The following is a 21,456-nucleotide window of genomic DNA, read 5'->3' as shown; positions in this document are numbered from 1 at the left end:
AAACGTCGTATTATTTCGCGCTACATCTCCTTTTACCTGCGCCCAGACTAATTCGATTGGGTTAAGTTCACAGTGATAAGGTGGTAACCGTAGTACCGTTATTTGGCGATTTGTTGCCATTTCATCGATAACATATTTTTTCTGATCTTTATTAAGATTGACAAGTGTCAAAAGTTCCTTTTTCACCATATTTGTTTCAAAAGAAATGTTTTTTCCGGATAACCATTGAATTATATCGGCTTTCCTCCAAGCAGTCGTAGGCGTCCGCTCGGTCTGCCGTGAATGGTAACTGGCATTATCCATGACAATTACAGACCCCGGAGGAATAAGATCCAACATCTGTGTAAAATACTCTTCGAAAACATCTGCGTTCATGTCTTCGTGATAGTCACCTGTATTTTTAGATTCAAATAAAAGTAAACCGCCATCTACAAAACCACTGGCACTACCTATATGTGTCACTATTAATCTTCGCCCTTTACCTGAAGGTGCCTTGAACCCTGTTGAAAGTCCATCCAAAAATGCTTGTCGAAAACTTTTTACATTTTTATCTTGCCATACTTTTGTTACAGTATATCCCTCGTTGACCCAAGTTTCGTCTAGATAATAAATATTCCTCCCTTCGTCACGGAATTTTCTAATTGATCTTAAGTAGGATCTTCGCCAACAAATAATTTCATCTTTATCGATAAGAACTGACTTCCTGTTCTGCTTTTCCCAGCAAAAATTCAACTCTCGTAAGACGGCCCATAATTTGCTTCTACTGATTTTTGGCAAATCGTTGTCCTCTGAAAGTTCACTTAAAATTTTGTTTAGCGTTGGTATTTCTTTTTTAAAATAAAATGAGTGTACTTTTCTGCGAATGACATTTTTGAAGAAATCATCTATAACGACTTTTGACCTCCCTGTAGATGATTTTGGGGGATTTACAGTATCTTGTTCATTTTTTGTTTCCTTTAAAAGTCTGTAGTTAGTCGATTTTCCAATCCCTGTCATTTTGGAACACTTTTCCACGATGTCGTCAACACTGTTGTAGGATTTTGGTGTTTAAATGCATTAAATACATTTAATATAATAATCTTCTCATTCTGAGACAGCGCACATCTTTTCACGCGTTTAGCAGGTACGTAAGCTAATAAGCTCGACATTTTACCCAAACAATATTATATCCGCTGGCACAATAGTCACTAAATACAAGTCGAATTTTACTCTACTGCACTAGCACGTCTTCGTATATTCAGCTCTAAGACTGGATTGATCTGTCACAATACACTGGCTCCTGCCCTATGATGTATCCAGTAAAATATACTAATGTACACCCATTACCTGTTAGCATTAGTGTTACCCGATAATTACCTGAAACGAAATATTACCACGCCCATGGCCGGTTCTTATCTCGGGGTTTTATTACTCTCTTTCATTTCCAAAGAGAATAGAGTAAAGTTTTTCCGAAGTCAGTTGAACATGCATAAAAAAAACGAGCAATCAAATTTAATGAGTTTCATGGGCGTCCCTAAAAAAGTTTTCTGCTAATGGTAGAAAATTATAATAATTTGTATATAATGTGTAGAAAGTTTCTATTATATGTTCATTTGATCAACAACATATTTTAATTATTTATGACCTCAAACAATTTTATTATATTGATGGTAAATTTCGTTTTGTTCCGTTTCAGAAGGTCTCCAAAATGCCATGTTGTAATAATATTAGTGAACCAAATATCCCTCTTATTTCTTCCCTTCGTAATCGTAATATAGTGATTAATAGAAGGGTGCCTATAATAAATTAAAATTATCTGAATCACACCAAATTCCGCATTCCCGCACTGCACTGCTAGGCGACTTGAATTTTATGACGCAATGGACCAAAGCAACAGTGCGCATTGTTCTTTGCCCGCACGCTCATTCTTCAACTGAGCGCATACATTTCTACCACCTGCATGTTTCGTTCGACCAAATATGTATATGGGTATGGCTAAATAAATGTGAGATTAACAAGTTTTTCAAATATTTCAATGCCGAGTTGCTGCTTAGCGACCGAGCCTGGTACATACCTTGAAGTTATTGGTTCTTCAGTTGACTCGGAAAAATTGTAACTCCGCGTACTCTTGCATGTCAATTTTTGTCTTTAAAAATTAATATCTCAAAATCAATATCTTCTAGGTACAGGGAATATTTAATAAAGTGACCTTCAAATTTCATGTAGAATTCGAAAATGCAATAATATAGGGTGTCGCATTTAACTTGGTGTCGACTTCCGGTATAACCGGATGTGCTAGAGAGCTCTAGATATTTTTGTTGTGTTCGCCCTGCGTAGGAGCAGTACTTTCCTAATATCGATCGACGCAGTTCCCGGTGGAACACCCTGTATATCAAGCATGATTCATATCATAATCTGAGGTACACAATAATAAATTATACAATCCATTGGCGGAGTTTTAAACGGAATAAAGATGGAAGTTTTTTATTACTTACTAAGAAGAAAAAAATATTCTAGTCATTTGTTTGTAACGTGTTCCGATTTCGAATTATTAGCTTACAAGCATAGAATAATTCCGAATCAAAACAGATTGAGGAAATTTTATCAAAATTTTTTAAAAGATATTATTTTAAAATATAATTCAAATCTACATGGGCGTAGCAGGGGGTGTCGTGGCCGCCCCTATTTCTTGCTGCATGCTGCAAGTTTCAAAAATTACATTCATTCTGTATAGTTTTAATTAATATATTATAAATTTAAACAAAAAAAATACTCAGATTGAATCACTTTAGGCTTTTGGCCGTTGGGTAAGAAGGCATGTGCACTGAATTCCTGGCTAGGTCCACGCAAATTTATGAAAATGGTATAAGTATTTTTATTTATTAATTTTTTATTATGGTCATTTTTATATAAAACGGAAAAAATATATTTTAAAACGTAAATTAGTACGTAACACCTACAATTAGTAACGGGTGCATATTAATATACCAACGTTTGTTAATATTTAACGAATGATGGAAAGAGTATTGACTTATAATTTTTTTTAAGGTTTAGATAAATTAAGGCTTAATTAAAACCATACAATTTATTGCTCATTTCGATAACGATATTTTTCATCAGATAGGTAGGTACTTAGCGCTTTTGTTTTTATTTCCTTCCTGCATGTAAACATCGTTCCACAATGTACACATATTTACATTTCATCCAATAGCGGATGAGTAACCTTTTAACGTAATTAATCGAAGTTATTGGTTCTTCCAATGCTCTGAAGAATATAACACTGACCTTAAGGAACAAATATTCTGATATTCATTTATATACATTTGTAACCAAACAATAATTTCCGAATAAACTATTCCAATATTTGATAACAGAAAATAAATATTTTATATGTAAAAGCGTTGAGTGAGGATTCTCACTCAACTTATAAAAATTATGTTTGGATTCAAAAATTGTTACAAGCACACCTATGTATTTAGGTATTTTTATTTTAACTTGTAAGTGAAATAGGTATTTCTTGAATTACTTGAATAGGTCGGCGTTGAAAAAAAAAAAAATTCTTACCTGTTGTTGAAATGAATGTGGTTTCTTCGTTAGCGCCATCTTCTTGGATCATCCTAAGGGATTTAATTAAATAAGCTACTCTGTGGATTTAGTAGAGAACTCGTGGACATCCACCAAACAATATGTCTTGTCTTAATTTTTACATGAGATAAGATAATCTGTGTTTTCCTACACATATAGTTACATCTATCCAATAATATGTTACATTTTACGTGTTATTTATCTTGTTTAAAATAAAATGTTTGACTTGTGTAAGCAACACGAGTTCTTTAAATATTTTACTTGAGACAAAATTATGTCCTAGACATATCATGAGAAGCTAGCTACTGATGCTAGTAACCGGTGTTTTAAAATTTAGTTTTCCAATATTTTTCAGATTTAATTTATTTTTTAAATGTGCCATTTTGTGCAATGTACAAGCACAAGAATTATATACACTTCTCGGTAAAAACATACCAAAAAGTTATTTTATACAGTTTAATTCAAAGTACCACTTCTGTTTCCATAAAAAACGTTGAATACAATGTTCTTAATTAATGTTTTTCAATTTTCTGATGATTTCATAATGATATCTCCATTTCCTGTATTTGTCGTGTATGATTCTCTTAAAGATATAAATTACATTCGTCTTGAAATATCTATTTATAACAACCATAATACATGTTATTCTGTAATGTCAATTTTACTCATAAACATGCTGACAAAATTAAATACACAATTTTATATTATGCCTTGCCTACACAAGCTATGCTTATATCAATACAATACAAAATACCAGCGACTTGAATTGTGTGTTGCCTATTTATTTATAGCAACAGATGAAAAAGACAGATACAGTTCGTAATTATATCCATATTTTAATTGGTTCATTGGTTGGACAGCTTTATTAACAGTCTAATGATGAATCATTCGAAACTGAAATCTAATTCAATGTAGTATAGGTTATATTTACAAATTTTAAATAAAAAAAATTGTAACTGTCGTTTAGCGATATAAACCGCTAAAAATGTTTTCAACGCGGACGAAACAGTGGCTGTTTTTAAAAAACGTACGTACCATAACAGATAGAGCAACTTTAGAAAGGATAATACGAGTAGATCATGCTGGAGAACTGGGAGCTGACAGAATCTATGCTGGTCAAATGGCAGTATTAGGGGCAACTTCCAAAGGTCCTTTAATTCAACACATGTGGGAGCAAGAAAAACACCACAAAGCTACTTTTGAAGAATTGATACGTAAACACAGAGTTCGACCAACTGTCATGACACCTATTTGGAATGTTGCTGGATTCGTTTTGGGTGATTTACTACTTATTGATTAACCTAAGTACGTGTTTGATTCTTATTTGAATTTGTAGGTGCTGGGTCGGCTCTTCTTGGTGACAAAGCTGCAATGGCTTGCACTGTGGCTGTGGAAACGGTTATCGTAGATCACTATAACGATCAATTGAGAACTTTGCTCGAAGATCCAGAATGCAATAAAGAACTGTTGGAGACTATTACAAAGTTTAGAGATGAAGAGCAGGAGCATCACGATACTGGAATCGACCACGGGGCAGAACAAACGCCTTTTTATCAAGCTTTTTCTGGGGCAATCAAACTGGGATGTAAAGCAGCTATTGCCATTTCAAAAGTCATTTGAAAATAATCAAAATGTGCATATGTTAAATTATTTAATAAATTTTAAATATTCGTAACCATTTGCTTTTTATTTTTTAAGAACCTGCCACAATCTTTCATATCATATTTTTGTTTTAGTAACGAGCATAAATTTACTTCAAATAAAATATTCGTCTAATAAACGTAAATCAAAAATAATATTTTTAATGCATGTATTTTCGTTAAATGAACAATTCGGTAAATCAACAATTAGATTTGTTTTCGAAAAACCCGCTACAATTCTTTCGGTTCATATTTTTGTGTTGGTAACAGGTATGAATTTATTTTAAACTTTCAAAAAATATGTTCCTTTAATTAAACCTAATTTAAAACAAAAAATTTGTATATGCTCATATTTCAATAATTTAATAATTTGAAAAATTGAACTTATTCTTTATTTCCTTTTTTATACATGATCGTTGCTATTTAAATTTTGCGGCAGCAAAATGTCCCTAGAATCACCTGTTGCGAATGTTGGCAACGCTTCGGCATCGGGCTATCGGGCAGGTTAATTTTCTTGTCAACACGTGTTAGAAAAAAGTTGTGTATAAATACAGTGTGAAATTTGCATGAAAACCGTAAGAAAATGTCTGTTATACAACGTGTGGTGTAAGTACAATCGTGCGCAAACATTCCGAACATTTTCAACTCGATTTTTGTATGATGTTTTAGTAAACCCACCACACGTAAAGGTAAGAAAGTTTTGATGCGAAAAGAGCCTCAGTTGATAGAAGGACCGAAGAAGGCGTTGTTTTTTCAAGGAAGGAAGACATCCGAAAAGGTCAGAAGTCTTCTGAAAGATTTGTACGACATAAAAAAACCAGAAGCTGCGAGACTATCTCGTAAAAATGATATTACTATATTTGAGAACGCTACGCCTGTCGAAGACTTTTGTAAAAAACTGGAAACGCCTCTGTTTATGATGGGGTCACATAGTAAAAAACGCCCCGACAATTTAGTTGTAGGTAGAATGTTTAATTACTCCTTGTTAGATATGGTAGAACTATATGTAGAATCTTATGAAGGGTTAAAAGAATTTGCTGCTTCTAAAATAACCATAGGTACTAAGCCCTGTCTTATATTTAATGGACCCCAGTGGGAACAGTCAGAAGAATTAAAGCAACTAAAGTCAATATTTATAGATTTTTTTCATAGAGAATATGTAGAGAATGTTAGATTGCAAGGCATAGAACATACCCTTAGCTTTAATGCTACGCCTGATGGCAAGATACTGCTCAGGTCTTATAAAGTTTTGCTCAAGAAGTCTGGGTGCAGAACCCCTAGAATAGAACTGGAAGAAATAGGTGAGTCAAACGAATTTATTTTCCGGTCAGTGTAAATTTTGTTTCGATACGATTTATATTTATTTACATGTTATTTTAATGTACTCGAAGGTCCCAGAGTTGACTTCGTGCTCAGACGCAGCAAACTACCCGAGGAAGATCTGATGAAGGAGGCTTGTCGCAAACCTAAGGAACTCAAGGTGACCAAGAAGAAGAACATAAGCACTGACGAGTTGGGTACGACACACGGCCGTGTGCATCTCGGCAAGCAAGACATAAACAAGTTGCAAACCCGTAAGATGAAGGGACTCAAGAAGACTGCAGCCGAAAGAAAGGCTGAGAAAGCCAAAATGAAAACGGCGATAGTCGTTAATGGTGATATAAACGGGATAGGAAAGAAGAAAGGGTAGAAAGTCATTGTGGTGCCGTCTTTCACAGGTACAAGCGGGTTATTTTAAAAAGATTTGAAAAAAATGTTGTTTAAGAAAATTTAAATTATATATCGTTTTTTTTAATAGGTAACTATGAGCAGGAAGCACTACAGAGAAGTCAATTTTGACTCATCTAGATTTTTTTTGTTTCTCAAGGATGTACAAAATGCGTACACCTTATTTTTAATATAATTAATTTTTCAAAAAAGTTAAATGGTTAAAATTGTGCCCCAAAATTTCGATTTTTGAAAACCACATTTTTTGTTTTTTTGTTTTCTAATACATTCTAATATTTTTGTTTACGAAAAATGTTTTGTAAAAATGCTTCTTTTCCAGTTTTCCCTCAATATATTTATTTAAAACACAATTTTTCATTTTGTTCCACAGTGTATAAATTATTTCCTAGTTTACGAAAAGTATTTATTTCTAAAAAAATACTTATTATTTTTTTTTAGCACAGCATTTGTGTTAAAATAGTCAAAATCATATCTCAGTATCTCAATTTATTCAAAACATTTTTGTAAAAAAACTTATTTACTTTTTTGCATGACACAAGTGTTAAAAGATCAGAAACTTTTTCCAATTTCTTAAAAACACTTCATTTTCTTTCATATTGGATAAATTCTAGTCATTTTCTTGTTTGGAACTATTTATTTCAGCAAAAATGTTTATTTCTTTTTTTGTTAAATGGTTAAAATCGTGCCCCAATATCTCCATTTATTAAGACACATTTTTCGTGTTCTTCCATATTACTAATGTTTAATTTTCTAGTTTAATGAAGGTATTTATATCTATGAATATGTTTCATTTTCATAGCATTAGTGTTAAATAGTCAACATCATGCTTCAATATCTGGTGTTAAATGGTTAAAATTGTGCCCCAGTATCTAAAGTTATTAAAACACATTTTTCATGTTCTTCCGTATTACATAAAGTATAATTCTCTAGTTGAAGGAAATATATTTCTATAAAAATGTTTTTATACATTTTTATTGCATAGTATTAGTGTTAAATGGTCAACATCATGCCCCAGTTCTTCAATTCATTCAAAACATAAATTCTTTTTTTCAATATTGTATAAATTTAGTCATTTTCTTATTTGAAAAAGGTATTTCTATAAAAAACTTTTTTTATTTTCTTTTGTGCATAACACTAGTGTTGAGAGATCAAAATCTTCGTCATAATTTCTTCAAATCTACAAAATTTTATTTTGAGAAAAATTTATTTCTGTAAAATGGTCAAAATCGTGTCTTGCGTCTTAATTTTTTTTTCCGTTTTGTATAAATTCTGGTATTTGTTTTGTTTGAGAAAAATGTTTATCTCTGTAAAAATATTTTTTAATTACTATTTTGAATAGGATTGGTGTTAAAAAGTCACAGTCGTACCCCAATTTCATAATTTGTTCAAAACACACCTATTTTGGTTTCTTTCATATTGTATGAATTGTTTGAGAAAAGTATTTCTGTAAAATGTTTCTTGTTCACTTTTTTGTGCAGCCTTGATGTTAAATGTGTCCCAGTATCACACTTCATTGAAAACAGATACTTTTCGTTTACTTCCATGCACTTCGGGTGTTAATCAAATACTGCGACAAACTAATACATAGTAACTTTTACCATCGCAAATCAAGAAAATAAATTTCTACAAAACATTTCCTTTTCGAGATAAAGGGCGTTCAAATTAAAAAATATGTCACATTTATTTAAATATCTACTCGAGCTAGATTGATGAAATTTGGACTAATGACTTGACTAATAATGGGTAAAAATTTGCTGAGTTCGTACACAAATCTGTCAAACCAGTGGCAGAGATTCTGGGAAACACGATCATTAAGAACGCTAGAATTTTGAACAACACTGAATATTTTGGATAATTTCAGTTGATATTTGAAAGAAAAAAATGTGTTATTTCATTTGAAAACAAGCCATTTGCCAGTTATTTTTATTTTTTTTTAATATAAACCCTCAACATCCTTGAATAAATAAAAAATAATTGCAATACTATTCGCATTTCAAAAAAAAATTATAGCAATTTTTTTGGAAATACAATTTTAAATACAGTATGCTTATGAAAATTACAGGAAGATCAATGGTGTACAAATTTTTAATTCAGAAGGATATTAACTCGAAAAAAATATAAAATTATTGCTTCAGCAATATTTGTTCAGTTCTAGTAGTTATATTGTATTTAAAATTGTATTTCTAACAAAAAATTCTTGCTTATTTGCAAGACTCAAGAATTGAGCATTTTCGGATAGAAAATCCACCATCAAAATTTGTTGGAGTACATCAACAGCATATACAGGGTGTTTGTAAATAAATGCGAAATATTTTAGGGTGTGGTTGCCGAAGTTATTTTGTGAAAAAAAGTTCATATAAACGTTGGTCGAAATATGCTTTATTTCCGAGATACAGAGTTTAAATTTTAATTTTTTATTTATTTTTATTAATTAGTTCAAAAGGTTTTAAAGATATTGACTCGACATTTGAAAAACGCTTTGGAGGGATAAATGTTCATTTTTTTGGGGTGATCCGAATATTTCTACTTGCACCAGTGGCATTCGTGCAAGAATGCCACAACCTTTTTTAATAAAAAAAAAATAGTACGCCACTGACTTCCCGTTTTGATATTTTTTTAGAAATCCACCATCAATCCTGAATGAAATTGGTCTCTTTAAATTTTTTCGTAGGATACACCGTTTTTGAGGAAAAAAATTAAACACATTTTATTGCAAGTTGTGTATTTTTAATTTCTATTGATACATTATCTAGTAGGTGCTGTCAATGTTTCTAAATAAAATACAACTATTAAATTTGGAGTCAATATCTTTAAAACTCTTTGAAATAATTAATAAAAGTAAATATAAAATTAAAATTTAAACACTCGGAAACGAAACATGTTTCGGCCTACGTTTATATGAACTTTTTTTCACAAAATAATTTCGGCAACCACCCCCTAAAATATTTCGCACTTATTTACAAACACCCTGTATATAAATTCTAGTAATTTGAGATTGTTTATTTCTGTTTCTTATTCACTTTTTGTGTAGAGATAGCATCGGTGGTATTTTTCTATAGCTCCATTTAATAAAATGAGTAAAATTTGCATTGTAAGTAACATGTCACACTATTTTTGCTTAATTTTACTGTAATGTACAGTGAAGAGATGTTTGTTGCGAAAGAAATATCCATACATGTTTATTTTACAAGTCAGTATAAAATTTCTTAAAAACATAATATACACACTAAAAAAAAGGGAGTTAAAGAATTATTTAAATGTGGAAGATTAAGATGGAGTGATTTTTTCCTTACATATAATCTCAAAAATCTATCCAAAAACACCTTAGAAACCGTTTGGCTATATTTTTGTGAAATTGAATTTTCTAAGTGTTAAAATTGACCTCCTGTACATTTTTAGCTTAAATAAATTGAGAAACACCAATGAGAGAAATAGTTCAATTTTTTCTTTTTTTTGTGTTATATTTCTTGATGCTTTTTATGTAATAGTTATCTTGCAGCTATCGAAAACTCGGAATTGTCAAAGAGCAGGTTTTTTTAATATGCTGAGTTTTTTGCCATATGAACACTTTGTTTTGATATTTGATGAATATTATTTTGAAATATTTCATCAATTTAATATAACAGTTACATCAACTTGTCTATATAGTGTTAATCTTGAAGATACTTTTTTTTATTAATTAAATAATATATTTACGTTACACATTTTTAAAATAGAAGTATCATATTTTATCTGAAATATTTCTGTTCATTTAAATTGATACGTTTAAGAACAATATTATCTAAACGCTTTTTTTATTTTTAAATAACCCGTTTGTACATTTTGTACATTTACTTTACTTTAGCTACAAATATTGTTGAAAAGTCGACATTTTTATACTATGGAATATTTTCCTATCTTCCAAGAACAAATTCGAAGCTTTTCCTATAAAACGGTTATTGAAAATGTGGATTTTTGCTTTATATTTGTACCGTACATGTTAATCTTATTGTTGCTGTAATTATTAGGTTAAATTTTATTGTACATTAAGATTAACCTTCTTTTTAAGACCTTTTTATAATTAAGTAATTGTAAATATATTTTTATGATTTAGACAATGTTTAGGTGACTAGTTGTAATTAATAAAGGATTTTTTTTTATAATTATGTAGTTAAAATATATTTTTAGTTGGTAATTGTTAATTTTAAATTAAAATTAAATGTTTGCATTATTTGGTCAAATTTAAAGGTAAGTTTTTATATTTTCTCTAGTCCTGAAGTATGTCGCTGAAAAATTCAATAGATGTTCTCTCTGCTCAGAATTTGGGAATAGCATGAAAAATTATTTCTTTTAGAACTGCATAAATTTGTAGTTTATAACTGATAACTAATAATGTTAAAAAAAAGTTCTTAAATGCTGCAAATTATAGATTTATAAAAATTTTAAATTTGTTAATTGATCAAGAACGCATTATGACCTCATTAGTGTGACAAAGAAAAGAATATTCTATCTTCTCGGCTGTTTGCTGTCTAATCTACATCTACAACACATGCCGACGAGATGGAAATTAGTCAAGTGAAACAGCGGAGAGTAAAGTGAACTTAGCTGTTCCTAGACTCCTATGCTCGTGTTGTTGCATCGTCCGGTCTGTCATTCATCTTGATTTTCGGTTGCACTAAATGACGTTACAAATTAGCGCGGCAGCAAACATTTTCAAACATGTATTTTGTGCGCCAAGCTATATTAATTTGTTATTAATTAACAACCCCTAAAAAATTTCCACATGATTATATAAGGTTATACTTATATTATTTTCCGACATTTAAAAGAATATATTATTGCCCATTGCTCAGAAATATGTTGAACCAAAAACTGTAGTTCGTAGTTGAATTGATAGAGTACAAAATATACTTTTGAAGTTAGCAGAAGAATGTGGAAGGATTGAGGTAAGGTCCGCAGTAATGTCACAAAACAACTAACCGTATTGGAAATAAACGCGTTTAACGTTGAATATACCAAACTACTTCTGAGAAATCTTAATAATAAAATAGAAATTATAGTCATTTATGTAGTAAAATAATTACCCATGTCAAGTCAAAGTGTTGTAGGCATTTATTGTTAACATTTAAATTCGAGCGCTCTTTACTGGTACTAAATGTAAGAAGAAGAATAAGAAATAAGTAGAAAGAGCGTGTTCTCTGGGTCTATGTAATATGTTTCTTTATGGTGGGGGTAAAGTTAAAATATTATGCATTTTATATGTTTATATGAAAGAAATAAGAGTAGAAAAGTTGGAAGAAAGTCAAGAATAAACGAGTTATTTATTAATCTCCCGGTCATCCCTTACAGCATGAAACGTATAGAAGAGAAACAGAAATTATTAAATCTTACTTTACTATTCTTTATTTCTATAATCTGTGGGAATTTGTTCTCAAAACGCGCAAGCGCAGTTATTTATGGGTCGTATTTATTAATAATTCGGCGGGAAATTCCAAAATAAGAAAAATTCCATTCCTAAAATTTTTCCTAATCGGAAAATTTCCCTAAATTAAAAATTTAAGTTACTTTTCCCTCCATATACGATTGAAAACATGTAATTATTACAACAGAAATAGATAATATTACATTTTCGGTTGCACACGCCTATGAATCTTACGTATGCCTGTGCTGACGAAAATCACGATCACAATAAAAAACAAGCCATGTGTTTGTTTCGCAATTCCTCAATCCTGTTGTTGAATCTACGCAGATCCGCCCACGTTAATTTAATTTTCATTTACATATGAGGAAACGTAAACAAATAATATTGCCCTCGTTTTTTTTTAAATCGTCGTATTTATTATTTTAAACAATCTTTATTAACACGCGTTTATGCGGAACTGTTTTATTAAAACACAGTTTATCCATGCAAGCACGATGCTACGCTGGTAAATTATTGCATTTTTTTGGGGTGGTATTTGTTTACTATTATAGACGTAATTATTCAATTGAGATGGTTGTGCCCGTCTGAAAATATTTCGGTGGATCTATTTTAGGATAAACACAAATAAACAAAATAAATTACATAACTCCAAAGAGTAAAAGTTATGCCAGGAATTTTTAGTATCTAGGGATTTTAGTTCCTTCAGTTGCAATAACTAGTTGGAAAAGGTGTAATGTGATGTAGAGAATCACACAAAATTTGTTGTTTTTTATTTGCTTATTGGAATATTTGTGCGAAATTTGTAATGAAAATTTGTGTAAAATACTAAGTGACGTGCCGTAGTTAAAAAACCATGACGATTAATACCCCGTTTCGGGAGTTAAGCGACCTTTAAATTTCTTGACCTGGGCCAAGTTATCCATGTTTGGTTTTAGGAAAAATAATACGTAAATTTTTTTATTTTTATTTAAATTTTTCTTCCGGGATTTTGTAACAAAGAATCACCCGTAAAAATGATCGTGACCAAAGGCAGTATATTCAACTACAGCATACTCTTCTACATACTTCATTATGTAGGGCAAGGTAAATGGTTTACAAACAAGGTGCAAGAACCAAAATAAAAACAAACTCAATTTTAGACACCGACGCAGCCGTGGCTCATACTGCGCCTATTACCACCCAATGTGAGTACTACAATAGTACATGCAATGGGGCAGGCTATCCGGGGTGCATGGAAGTAGAGGAATGTGGACATCCAGTGGAGGGACAACAAAATCATTGCTATGTACTGTGGTCTATACAAGAGGATGGCACAGTGAACGTATCTCTCAAGGTAAACACATACGAGCACGATGCACATTTAATAACTCAATAATATTAGGTGATGTGAAAAGTTTAAACATTTGTGTTGTAGGGATGTTTTCTTAATGCCGCTGATTGTGTGAACCAAACGAAATGTGTCGAAAAAGACCAGAACCCCAAGAACAACTTGTTGTTCTGCTGTTGTGAGGGTAACATGTGTAATACTAATTTTAGTTGGGAACCGTCACCTACGGAAGCTTCTCCTAGTAGTAAGTTATTGTGGTATTATTTATCTTCTTCTAAAATGTTTGTTTATTTTAGCTGCAGTACCAACTCACGAATCTGTGGGTTTCAATTACTACTACATCATTCTGATTATATTTGGAATACTTTTCATCATATTTGTGACAGCAGCTACATTCTTTTGGACAAAGCGGAACAAGCCCTACTTCAATGGGGTAAGGTTTTGTTATAATTATCAAACATTTCACTTAGCGGATCGTTAAAACTGGCAATGACGGTATTTTTTTGAGTAATTTTTCCTCAAAGCGATGACGTTAACATTAAGGAACATTCTGCATTTTAATTTAATTGTTTCTTTTGCATGCTGCTCTTTCAGTGGGGTGTAAGTGGCTATTATCTATTCAAGGTATCGCTAGATGTCGCTGATGTTTCCTAACAAATTTACACATTGTGCCGTTCTGATTTTCAGTTACCAACCTCAGAACCGAACCCAATGCCTCCGCCATCTCCGTTCTTAGACACGAGACCGATCCAGTTGTTGGAGATAAAGGCCAGGGGAAGGTTTGGCGCTGTGTGGAAGGCGCAGTTGAAAACCGAAGAAGTGGCCGTCAAAATATTTCCCATACAGGTATTTACGTTCAGATAGTTCGGAAAAGGCAGGTTAAAATAAAAAATTGTAGGACAAGCAATCCTGGCAGACGGAGCAGGAGATATTCAAGTTACCGTATATGGAGCATCCCAATATTTTGCATTACATCGGGGTGGAGAAACGTGGCGATAACCTCCAAGCAGAGTTCTGGTTGATCACCGCATACCACGAAAGGGGATCACTGTGCGATTTCCTCAAAGCTCACACGCTGACTTGGAACGAACTCTGCCGCATTTCAGAGACCATGTCGAGGGGTAAAAGTGATGTTTTCAAGTTATGACTGATGCCCTAAAAGTTGTCGTTTTTAGGTTTAATGCACTTACACGAAGCGATTCCTGGAAAAGGTCCGGGAGAATCCGCGAAGCCTTCCGTAGCTCACAGAGACTTCAAAAGCAAAAACGTGCTGTTGAAGAATGACATGACGGCTTGCATAGCCGATTTCGGTCTTGCAATTATTTTCGAGGCCGGTAAATCGTGTGGGGACACTCACGGGCAAGTAGGAACAAGAAGGTAAGCAAATTGACAGCTTGATGGTTACAAGCATTGAACATCTGTGTTTATTTCTCTTGGACAGAGTAGAAGCTGCTAACAATAGAATACAGGGTGTTTTGTAAAACTGATAGATGTGTTGGGATCCATAAGTATAGTGTTTTAATGTAACTTCTCTACCAAGTTGCTTTATTATTAAGTAAATGGCGTCAAGTTAGTGTGATAAACAACCACAACCCTTTGTTTAATAATAATATAAATAAAGTTTGGTATGCCATGGTTTTTTATGTCTTCTTCTTCTTCTTCATGTATTTGTGGTTAGGTTATATTCAAGTCCCATAGCACTGCGGCCTTATTCGGCATAACGTGAGGCCCATTAGTCAAACTTGTTCAGGTAATTTCCATTTAACAAAGTCCAAAAGTTTTCTTGCTGACACTTTTCTCAACCCTTTGGGTTGCAATAAAAGTTCTTCCAAGAGCGTTATTCTACTACGTACATATCCTGGGCGCTTGTCCAGGAAATACATAGAAATCGAGTGTAGACGTAACAGTTTGTCGTTGTTCATTGTAAATGAGTCATTAATATTGGTGATTTAGTGAGTTTTCGCTACCAGTACCAGCTCGGTGGTCACGTGGCTTGTAAACATTTATGAAACCTCTGTACCTGACATATTGAAATTGTTAAATAATGTAATCTTTCAAAGAAATATCTTGCATTTTTGTTGCTCTAACCTTTGAATGAAGACCAGCATGTAAAAATAGCCTCTATAATTTCCATTTCCACATTTTATTATAATTGTTTCCAGTGACGGCTCATCAGGTGACGCAAGTGACGCACCGCTTCACCTAAAATTTCCGTTTGATTGTGCAATTTAAAATTATTTTTAATATTATATAAATTTTATAATTTAGGTATAATTCTATATTGAAAATGTATTGTGTTTGTTTAATACGCAGAAATAAACAAAATAGTTGCGTGTTAAACGCCTTCTAAAAAAACATTGCCTTTGTTGAGCGCGAACATCAACCTCGTAGATTGAAACAGTCTGTATTCCGCTTCTCTTCGTAGCGTTGTTTACGGCGGTTGTCATGGCAACAATGCGACACAGGGCATTAAACTACGGTGTGGGGAAACGAGTGACACGGATATTGAAGCAGCATTGTCATCGCCCATCGTCTACCTTTAAACAGATTAGACGATACAGCGCCCAGTGCACGATTATAACGGTTCTTAGTTAATATTTGTTTTGAATAATAGGAAAAATGTTTCCATATTTGAAAAATCGCTCGAACCCATCGAATTATATTTTTAGTCGCGCGTTTTTTGAAGCAATTTTCATTTATACAGGGTGACCCAGAAAAAGTTATGAAATCAAGGACAACTTTTTTAAATGTAAAGCCCACTTTTTTGTTTTTTTATTCAATTCTCCATGGAATTCTGATAATTTTTTATGTAACATAACCTATACCTATCTAACCGTTTTTGAGATAATGGCGCCTGAATATAGAATATGGAAAATTTACAAAAAATACTCTCGATACGTAAGGACTGTAATGTCAAAGTCAGTGGGAACTGGAGTACTTTCTGCTAAATACATTTTGTGTTTTTGTATTTTGTGTTTACAAAAAAAACATGAAACAGTGCTAAAAATTTGCAAAATAACCTGGTTTGTAATTTAAATAGTGACATTTAACAAAATCATATACAATAAAATTTTGCGTTTTTAATTAAATTATACCTAAATACCTCACTTATATTTTTTGCATTCAAGTCATTGCGTCCTAATGATCAAAATAAATCACCGAACCACTTATTTCTTATGGATTTTTCTGATTTCAAGCAACTTTCTGTGAACCACACAAATCTAAGATGGAGAAGTAAACGTGGTTTTATTTTAAAACCAGCAGGGTAAATCTCAGGGTAATTTTTTAAAATTTTCCATATTCTGTATTCAGATGCCATTATCTCGAAAACGGTTAAAGATAGGTGTAGGTTATGTTACATAAAAAATGATCAGAATTCCATGGAGAATTGAATAAAAATACAAAAAAGTGGGGTTTCCATTTAAAAAAGTTGGCCTTGATTTCATAACTTTTTTTTGGGACACCCTGTATAAATGAAAATGGCTTCAGAAAATGCGCAACTAAAAATATAATTCGACGAGTCCGAGCGATTTTTCAAATAACGAACATCTGATTTTTAAATAAATATATTCCATACTTTTGCCGCTCACTGTATATTTATGTATATTTATTCTGGAACAAAATCAAAGATACTACATTTATATGTTTCCGCATGCATATGAATTTTGAATTTCATAATTGTTTAAGATTAACATACATTGAATCCATTTTAAAACATAGGGCAAAAGAGTTTTCGGAAACAAAAACATTTAAACACTTACAAACTTAATTTTGTGTACTTGGTGGTACAGATGCTGGGATAGACCTCTTCTGGAAAAAGTCTGTCATTGTTTTTTGAATTTGATGGTTTTTCAATTCTTTTAAAAGTTCTTTGTATGGTGAAAAGAGGTTGTCCAGTCCTCTGCTAATAACCATACTCCTCTGCATATCTGGATCTATCTCAATGATCTCAGGTTTTAACTGTGACATCTTGTTTAACACTCCTTGAACACTTTTTGTTGTTAATGGATTGATAACACTGAATTCTTCTTCATCCTCCTCTGAACTCAAAACGAAGTCTTCTCGAGTTAATTCTTCAAGTTCTGTATAAGTGAGACCGTCGTCTTTATTTCGGGTCAATTCTTCCACATCTTCAGCCACTATATTTTCGAAACCTTCCTTCCCCACTTGTGTGCTTATTTCCACAATTTTGTCTATTTCTCTGTGAATCTGGTTCTACTGCACTTTCGTGAACACACTGAGGCCATAGTTTCTTCCAGCAAACATTAATGTTTGACAATTTCACCTCCGCCCAGGAGGCAGCAATATTTTCTATTGCATTTAAAATAGTAAATTGGTTCCAGCATTCTTTAACAGATATTTCCAGATTTTCTTCCAAACGGTGCAAAATATGAGAAAAACTACGTCTAGCAGCCTAGTAGGCTCACCTACTATGAGCCTTAAATGTTGCAATTGTCAACGATGCACTTTAAAAGTTGCCCATACATATGCACTGCTTTGTATGGGCAGCAAGTGTGTTTATGCTATCCTCGAAAATTGATGAATCTAGACAAGGTTTGTTATGCATTGAGTTCTTGCATATGTACACTTGTGATTATTTATGGTTTCTCATAATCAGGTATTCATCTGTAAAATGTGTAAAATTTGGACCGTGAATGACAAAGCAAACGTCCCACGAACGGCAAAGAAAAGGTGACATGGATAGCTACCGCATAAATTTAAATCCGTGAACCACAAATCCGTGAACGCCAAGGATTTACTGTACTGTGCTTCATTTCTCTATGTCACTTCTCAGGGGAACACACTTACATTTCGGAACTCATTTTGTGGTGGAAAAGGATGATTTAGAAAAAAAATTTTACAAAAGATTATTAGTTTTCGGCGTAAAATCGCGATCAATAAGAAAAAGTATTCCATTAAAAAAAAACTGACTTCTGGTCTAAATAGACCACTTCCGGTGGGAGCCGGAAGTTGAAAATACAGTAAGACCCCGCTTAATGCTGTTTCGTTTAGCGCTGTTTCGGTTTCGCGCTCTTTTATTTCTACCCGGGGATTCGCCGAAATTGCTCGCAGCACTACGGGGATTCCCCGAAATTGTGCGCAGTGCTAGGTTTCCAAATATGTACATACATAACCTACCCGAAACAGTGTAGTTGTGTTTCTTGTTTGGTGCGGAGCTGTACGGACGCATTTTTGTCAGTTGAAACATTTGTTGATATTATTGTAAGTATAAATTTATATAATACTATAGCGATTAATACAGTGACAAATATTATGATCTTTAGTTTTTATCATGGGTGATAATGAAAAACAAGAAAAGAAAGCAACCAGAAAAAGCATTTCACTGGAAACTAAAATGCAAGTGATTAGAAGATTAGATTCTGGTGAACGTCAATCTCAAATTAGTGCTGCATTGAATTTGGAAAATGATCCAAATTTTGACAGCAGTTCAAAAGCAAGACGGGGTGTTATAGATGCTTTATCCACTTATCAACAACTTCTAACAGAACGCAAAAGGAAAACGCAAACTACATTAGATGCCTTCTTGACAAAAAGGCAGAAAATTGGAAACACAATAGACTGAATCATTTGACTGACTTTTATTTGTTTTTATAAGTAATATTCGTTTATATTGTTTTTATTTTTGTAAGAAATAAATGTTTGGTTTTATTTTTATTAAAAAAACATAATTATTAAATTTAATACCTAACCAATTTTCTATCCATCTTCCCCTAACCCCATTATTTACATGTTAAGATAGCCTCGTTTAGCGCTGTTTCGCATTACGCTCTACTTTGATGGAACGTATCCTACGCGTTAAGCTGGGTCTTACTGTACTTCCAATCGATCCGGCATAGTCCATTCATTATTAGGAGGTATTGAATTTTTCATTTTATTAGATACCCTAGATTTCAGAAAGGGTGGATGGGTGGTGTGAAACATCCCGTATAATTTTATTCTATTAATATTTATTAATTTCTTGTCTTTAATTACCTATATTGGAAAAGAAACTTTTAGGTCGCATAATAATAATATGTGCTAGTTGCAAATATAATTGATTGCCGTTTTTATGTGCCAATGAATGGCTGTGAGTCTACCGTAACTAGACGCATGTATTTCCATTTAGGTACATGGCTCCAGAGGTCCTGGAAGGAGCCATCAGCTTCACGCCGGACGCCTTCCTCCGCATAGACATGTACGCCTGCGGGCTGGTCTTGTGGGAACTGGTGTCGCGGTGTACGGGCCAGGACGGGCCCATACCCGAGTACAGACTGCCCTTCGAGGAGGAGGTGGGGCAGCACCCTACCCTGGAGGACATGCAGGAGTCTGTGGTGCAACAGAAGGTCCGGCCTGTCATCCAGGAGCACTGGAGGCACCATCCGGTAGGTTCAGAAGACGTTTTACCTTGAAATGTGTGAAATTTATATATTTCTTTTTTTTTTTAGGGTTTGGCAGCTATGTGCGACACGATGGAGGAATGTTGGGACCACGATGCGGAGGCCAGACTGTCGGCCTCTTGCGTCATGGAGCGGGTGATGCTCCAGATGAAGTACCAACAGCCAGCCATAGGGTGGCGGATCGAAAACGAGACACCACTGACACCGTTGAAGGAGAACAGCATATAGGAATAAGGTAAGTTGTCTGCTTAATTCTACCTTGCAAAATAGGTAATTCTTTTATGTAATATTCGTTTTTTGAATCGTTTTTAATCAAATATGAATTCGTGAAAATAATGCGATTGCTTTTGTGTAGATAATCATTTGGAAATATTTTTTGAAGCAAAACTATTAAAGGTCCCCTACACCGGCATAAAGCTTTGGTGTCTCCAACTTTTCGCAGCGAAACATTTGCAGGAACTGAAAATTTGTGCGATTCTTTTGTGAGAGAAGTGTGTAACGAGTGGGTGGTACTAAAAATATTTGTATGGAGCATTTTCATTTTCTATGGAGCTGTCATAAAATGCTACTTTTCATTTGTCAGTGTCCATTTATCATAAATTTTTTTCAAATTAAGTGAAGCTTTCTCCTGATTCTGACCCTCCAAATATATAAACTTGTCCAGATCTTAAAATTAAGTCATTGTTTAACAATTTTGATAAATCTTTTAGACCAGGGCGGATCTGTTTTGAGGCGGATGTGACAGGGGGCAAGCAAATTTTTTCTGGATTACCTTCAGTACAACTCACATAATAAAAGTGTAGATCCTTAGTTCTGGGCGAGGTCCGGAATATTTTCAAAATTGCAAAAATGTTTAAAAAATTTTTAAAATACCTATTTTATCCGAGTTTTTTACTTATATCTTGGAACCTATGCATTTTGGAAGAATATTCAAGAGAAAAAAAGTTTTAGTATTGAATTTTACACAATATACTGTACGTTAAAAATGTTTAAATTTATTACCGATATTGCAAAATAGCAATAATTGATGAAAAAAAGGCAAAATAATCAAGTTTTTTGGATAATTTTTTAAAAATATTTTGGTAAAAAAAAACAACACACCAAATTTCATTAAAATCGGTTGGATAGTTTCTACAAAATAATTTTTCAAAAAAAATGTTGAAAAAAGTTTTGAATTTTCAAAATGTTGCACACTCTCAAATAAAGCATCTAGATACTTGAAAATTTTTCACATAGAAAAGACCGCTCAACCTTTATTAAAAAAATTTTTTAAAGTTAACACTTTTTATTTTTAAACAATTAGATTACATTTATCAATTTGCAATTTTGTTTTTTTCAAAAATTATAATTTTAAAGTACTATTTTTTCTTAATTTTATCTGTATTTAACAAAAAAATT

At 32.8% G+C, this 21,456-nt stretch overlaps 4 protein-coding genes across 4 annotated transcripts in view; 3 read left to right on the top strand and 1 right to left on the bottom strand.

The window, feature by feature from the left end:
• The window catches only part of LOC108906879 (organic cation transporter protein), a 29,639-nt gene extending 26,002 nt beyond the window's left edge, over positions 1-3,637 (bottom strand). Inside the window, exon 1 of the mRNA XM_018710314.2 lies at positions 3,544-3,637. Within this exon, the coding sequence (XP_018565830.1) occupies positions 3,544-3,595 (52 nt within the window). The 5' untranslated portion in view covers positions 3,596-3,637. The remainder of the gene's footprint in view (positions 1-3,543) is intronic.
• An 827-nt stretch (positions 3,638-4,464) lies between these two features.
• Positions 4,465-5,239, top strand: LOC108906882 (5-demethoxyubiquinone hydroxylase, mitochondrial). Its single transcript, XM_018710318.1, has 2 exons — positions 4,465-4,841; positions 4,901-5,239. Exons 1-2 carry the CDS (start codon positions 4,550-4,552, stop codon positions 5,182-5,184), a joined length of 576 nt encoding a protein of 191 aa, XP_018565834.1. The 5' UTR covers positions 4,465-4,549; the 3' UTR covers positions 5,185-5,239.
• A 457-nt stretch (positions 5,240-5,696) lies between these two features.
• LOC108906880 (ribosome production factor 2 homolog) lies at positions 5,697-7,165 on the top strand. Its single transcript, XM_018710317.1, has 3 exons — positions 5,697-5,810; positions 5,874-6,505; positions 6,596-7,165. Exons 1-3 carry the CDS (start codon positions 5,788-5,790, stop codon positions 6,892-6,894), a joined length of 954 nt encoding a protein of 317 aa, XP_018565833.1. The 5' UTR covers positions 5,697-5,787; the 3' UTR covers positions 6,895-7,165.
• A 5,884-nt stretch (positions 7,166-13,049) lies between these two features.
• LOC108906872 (activin receptor type-2A) overlaps positions 13,050-21,456 on the top strand; it is a 14,759-nt gene continuing 6,352 nt past the window's right edge. Inside the window, exons 1-9 of the mRNA XM_018710303.2 lie at positions 13,050-13,416; positions 13,473-13,666; positions 13,748-13,904; positions 13,957-14,093; positions 14,348-14,506; positions 14,559-14,781; positions 14,836-15,037; positions 19,788-20,043; positions 20,107-20,293. Of these exons, the coding sequence (XP_018565819.1) occupies positions 13,347-13,416; positions 13,473-13,666; positions 13,748-13,904; positions 13,957-14,093; positions 14,348-14,506; positions 14,559-14,781; positions 14,836-15,037; positions 19,788-20,043; positions 20,107-20,286 (1,578 nt within the window). The 5' untranslated portion in view covers positions 13,050-13,346 and the 3' untranslated portion in view covers positions 20,287-20,293. The remainder of the gene's footprint in view (positions 13,417-13,472; positions 13,667-13,747; positions 13,905-13,956; positions 14,094-14,347; positions 14,507-14,558; positions 14,782-14,835; positions 15,038-19,787; positions 20,044-20,106; positions 20,294-21,456) is intronic.

Source organism: Anoplophora glabripennis, unplaced genomic scaffold, assembly GCF_000390285.2.
Source record: "Anoplophora glabripennis isolate ALB-LARVAE unplaced genomic scaffold, Agla_2.0 scaffold144, whole genome shotgun sequence".
Taxonomy (NCBI): domain Eukaryota; kingdom Metazoa; phylum Arthropoda; class Insecta; order Coleoptera; family Cerambycidae; genus Anoplophora; species Anoplophora glabripennis.
Note: the sequence above shows the minus strand (reverse complement) of the source record. Positions and strands in the feature narration are given on the sequence as shown.

Bases quoted from the DNA above. Each gene is read 5' to 3' on its own strand.
- LOC108906882 (XM_018710318.1), top strand. From the start codon at position 4,550: ATGTTTTCAACGCGGACGAAACAGTGGCTGTTTTTAAAAAACGTACGT. The intron at 4,842-4,900 runs GTGATTTACTAC...TTGAATTTGTAG, and splicing joins TGTTGCTGGATTCGTTTTGG to GTGCTGGGTCGGCTCTTCTT.
- LOC108906880 (XM_018710317.1), top strand. From the start codon at position 5,788: ATGTCTGTTATACAACGTGTGGT. The intron at 5,811-5,873 runs GTAAGTACAATC...ATGATGTTTTAG, and splicing joins TCTGTTATACAACGTGTGGT to TAAACCCACCACACGTAAAG. The intron at 6,506-6,595 runs GTGAGTCAAACG...ATGTACTCGAAG, and splicing joins AATAGAACTGGAAGAAATAG to GTCCCAGAGTTGACTTCGTG.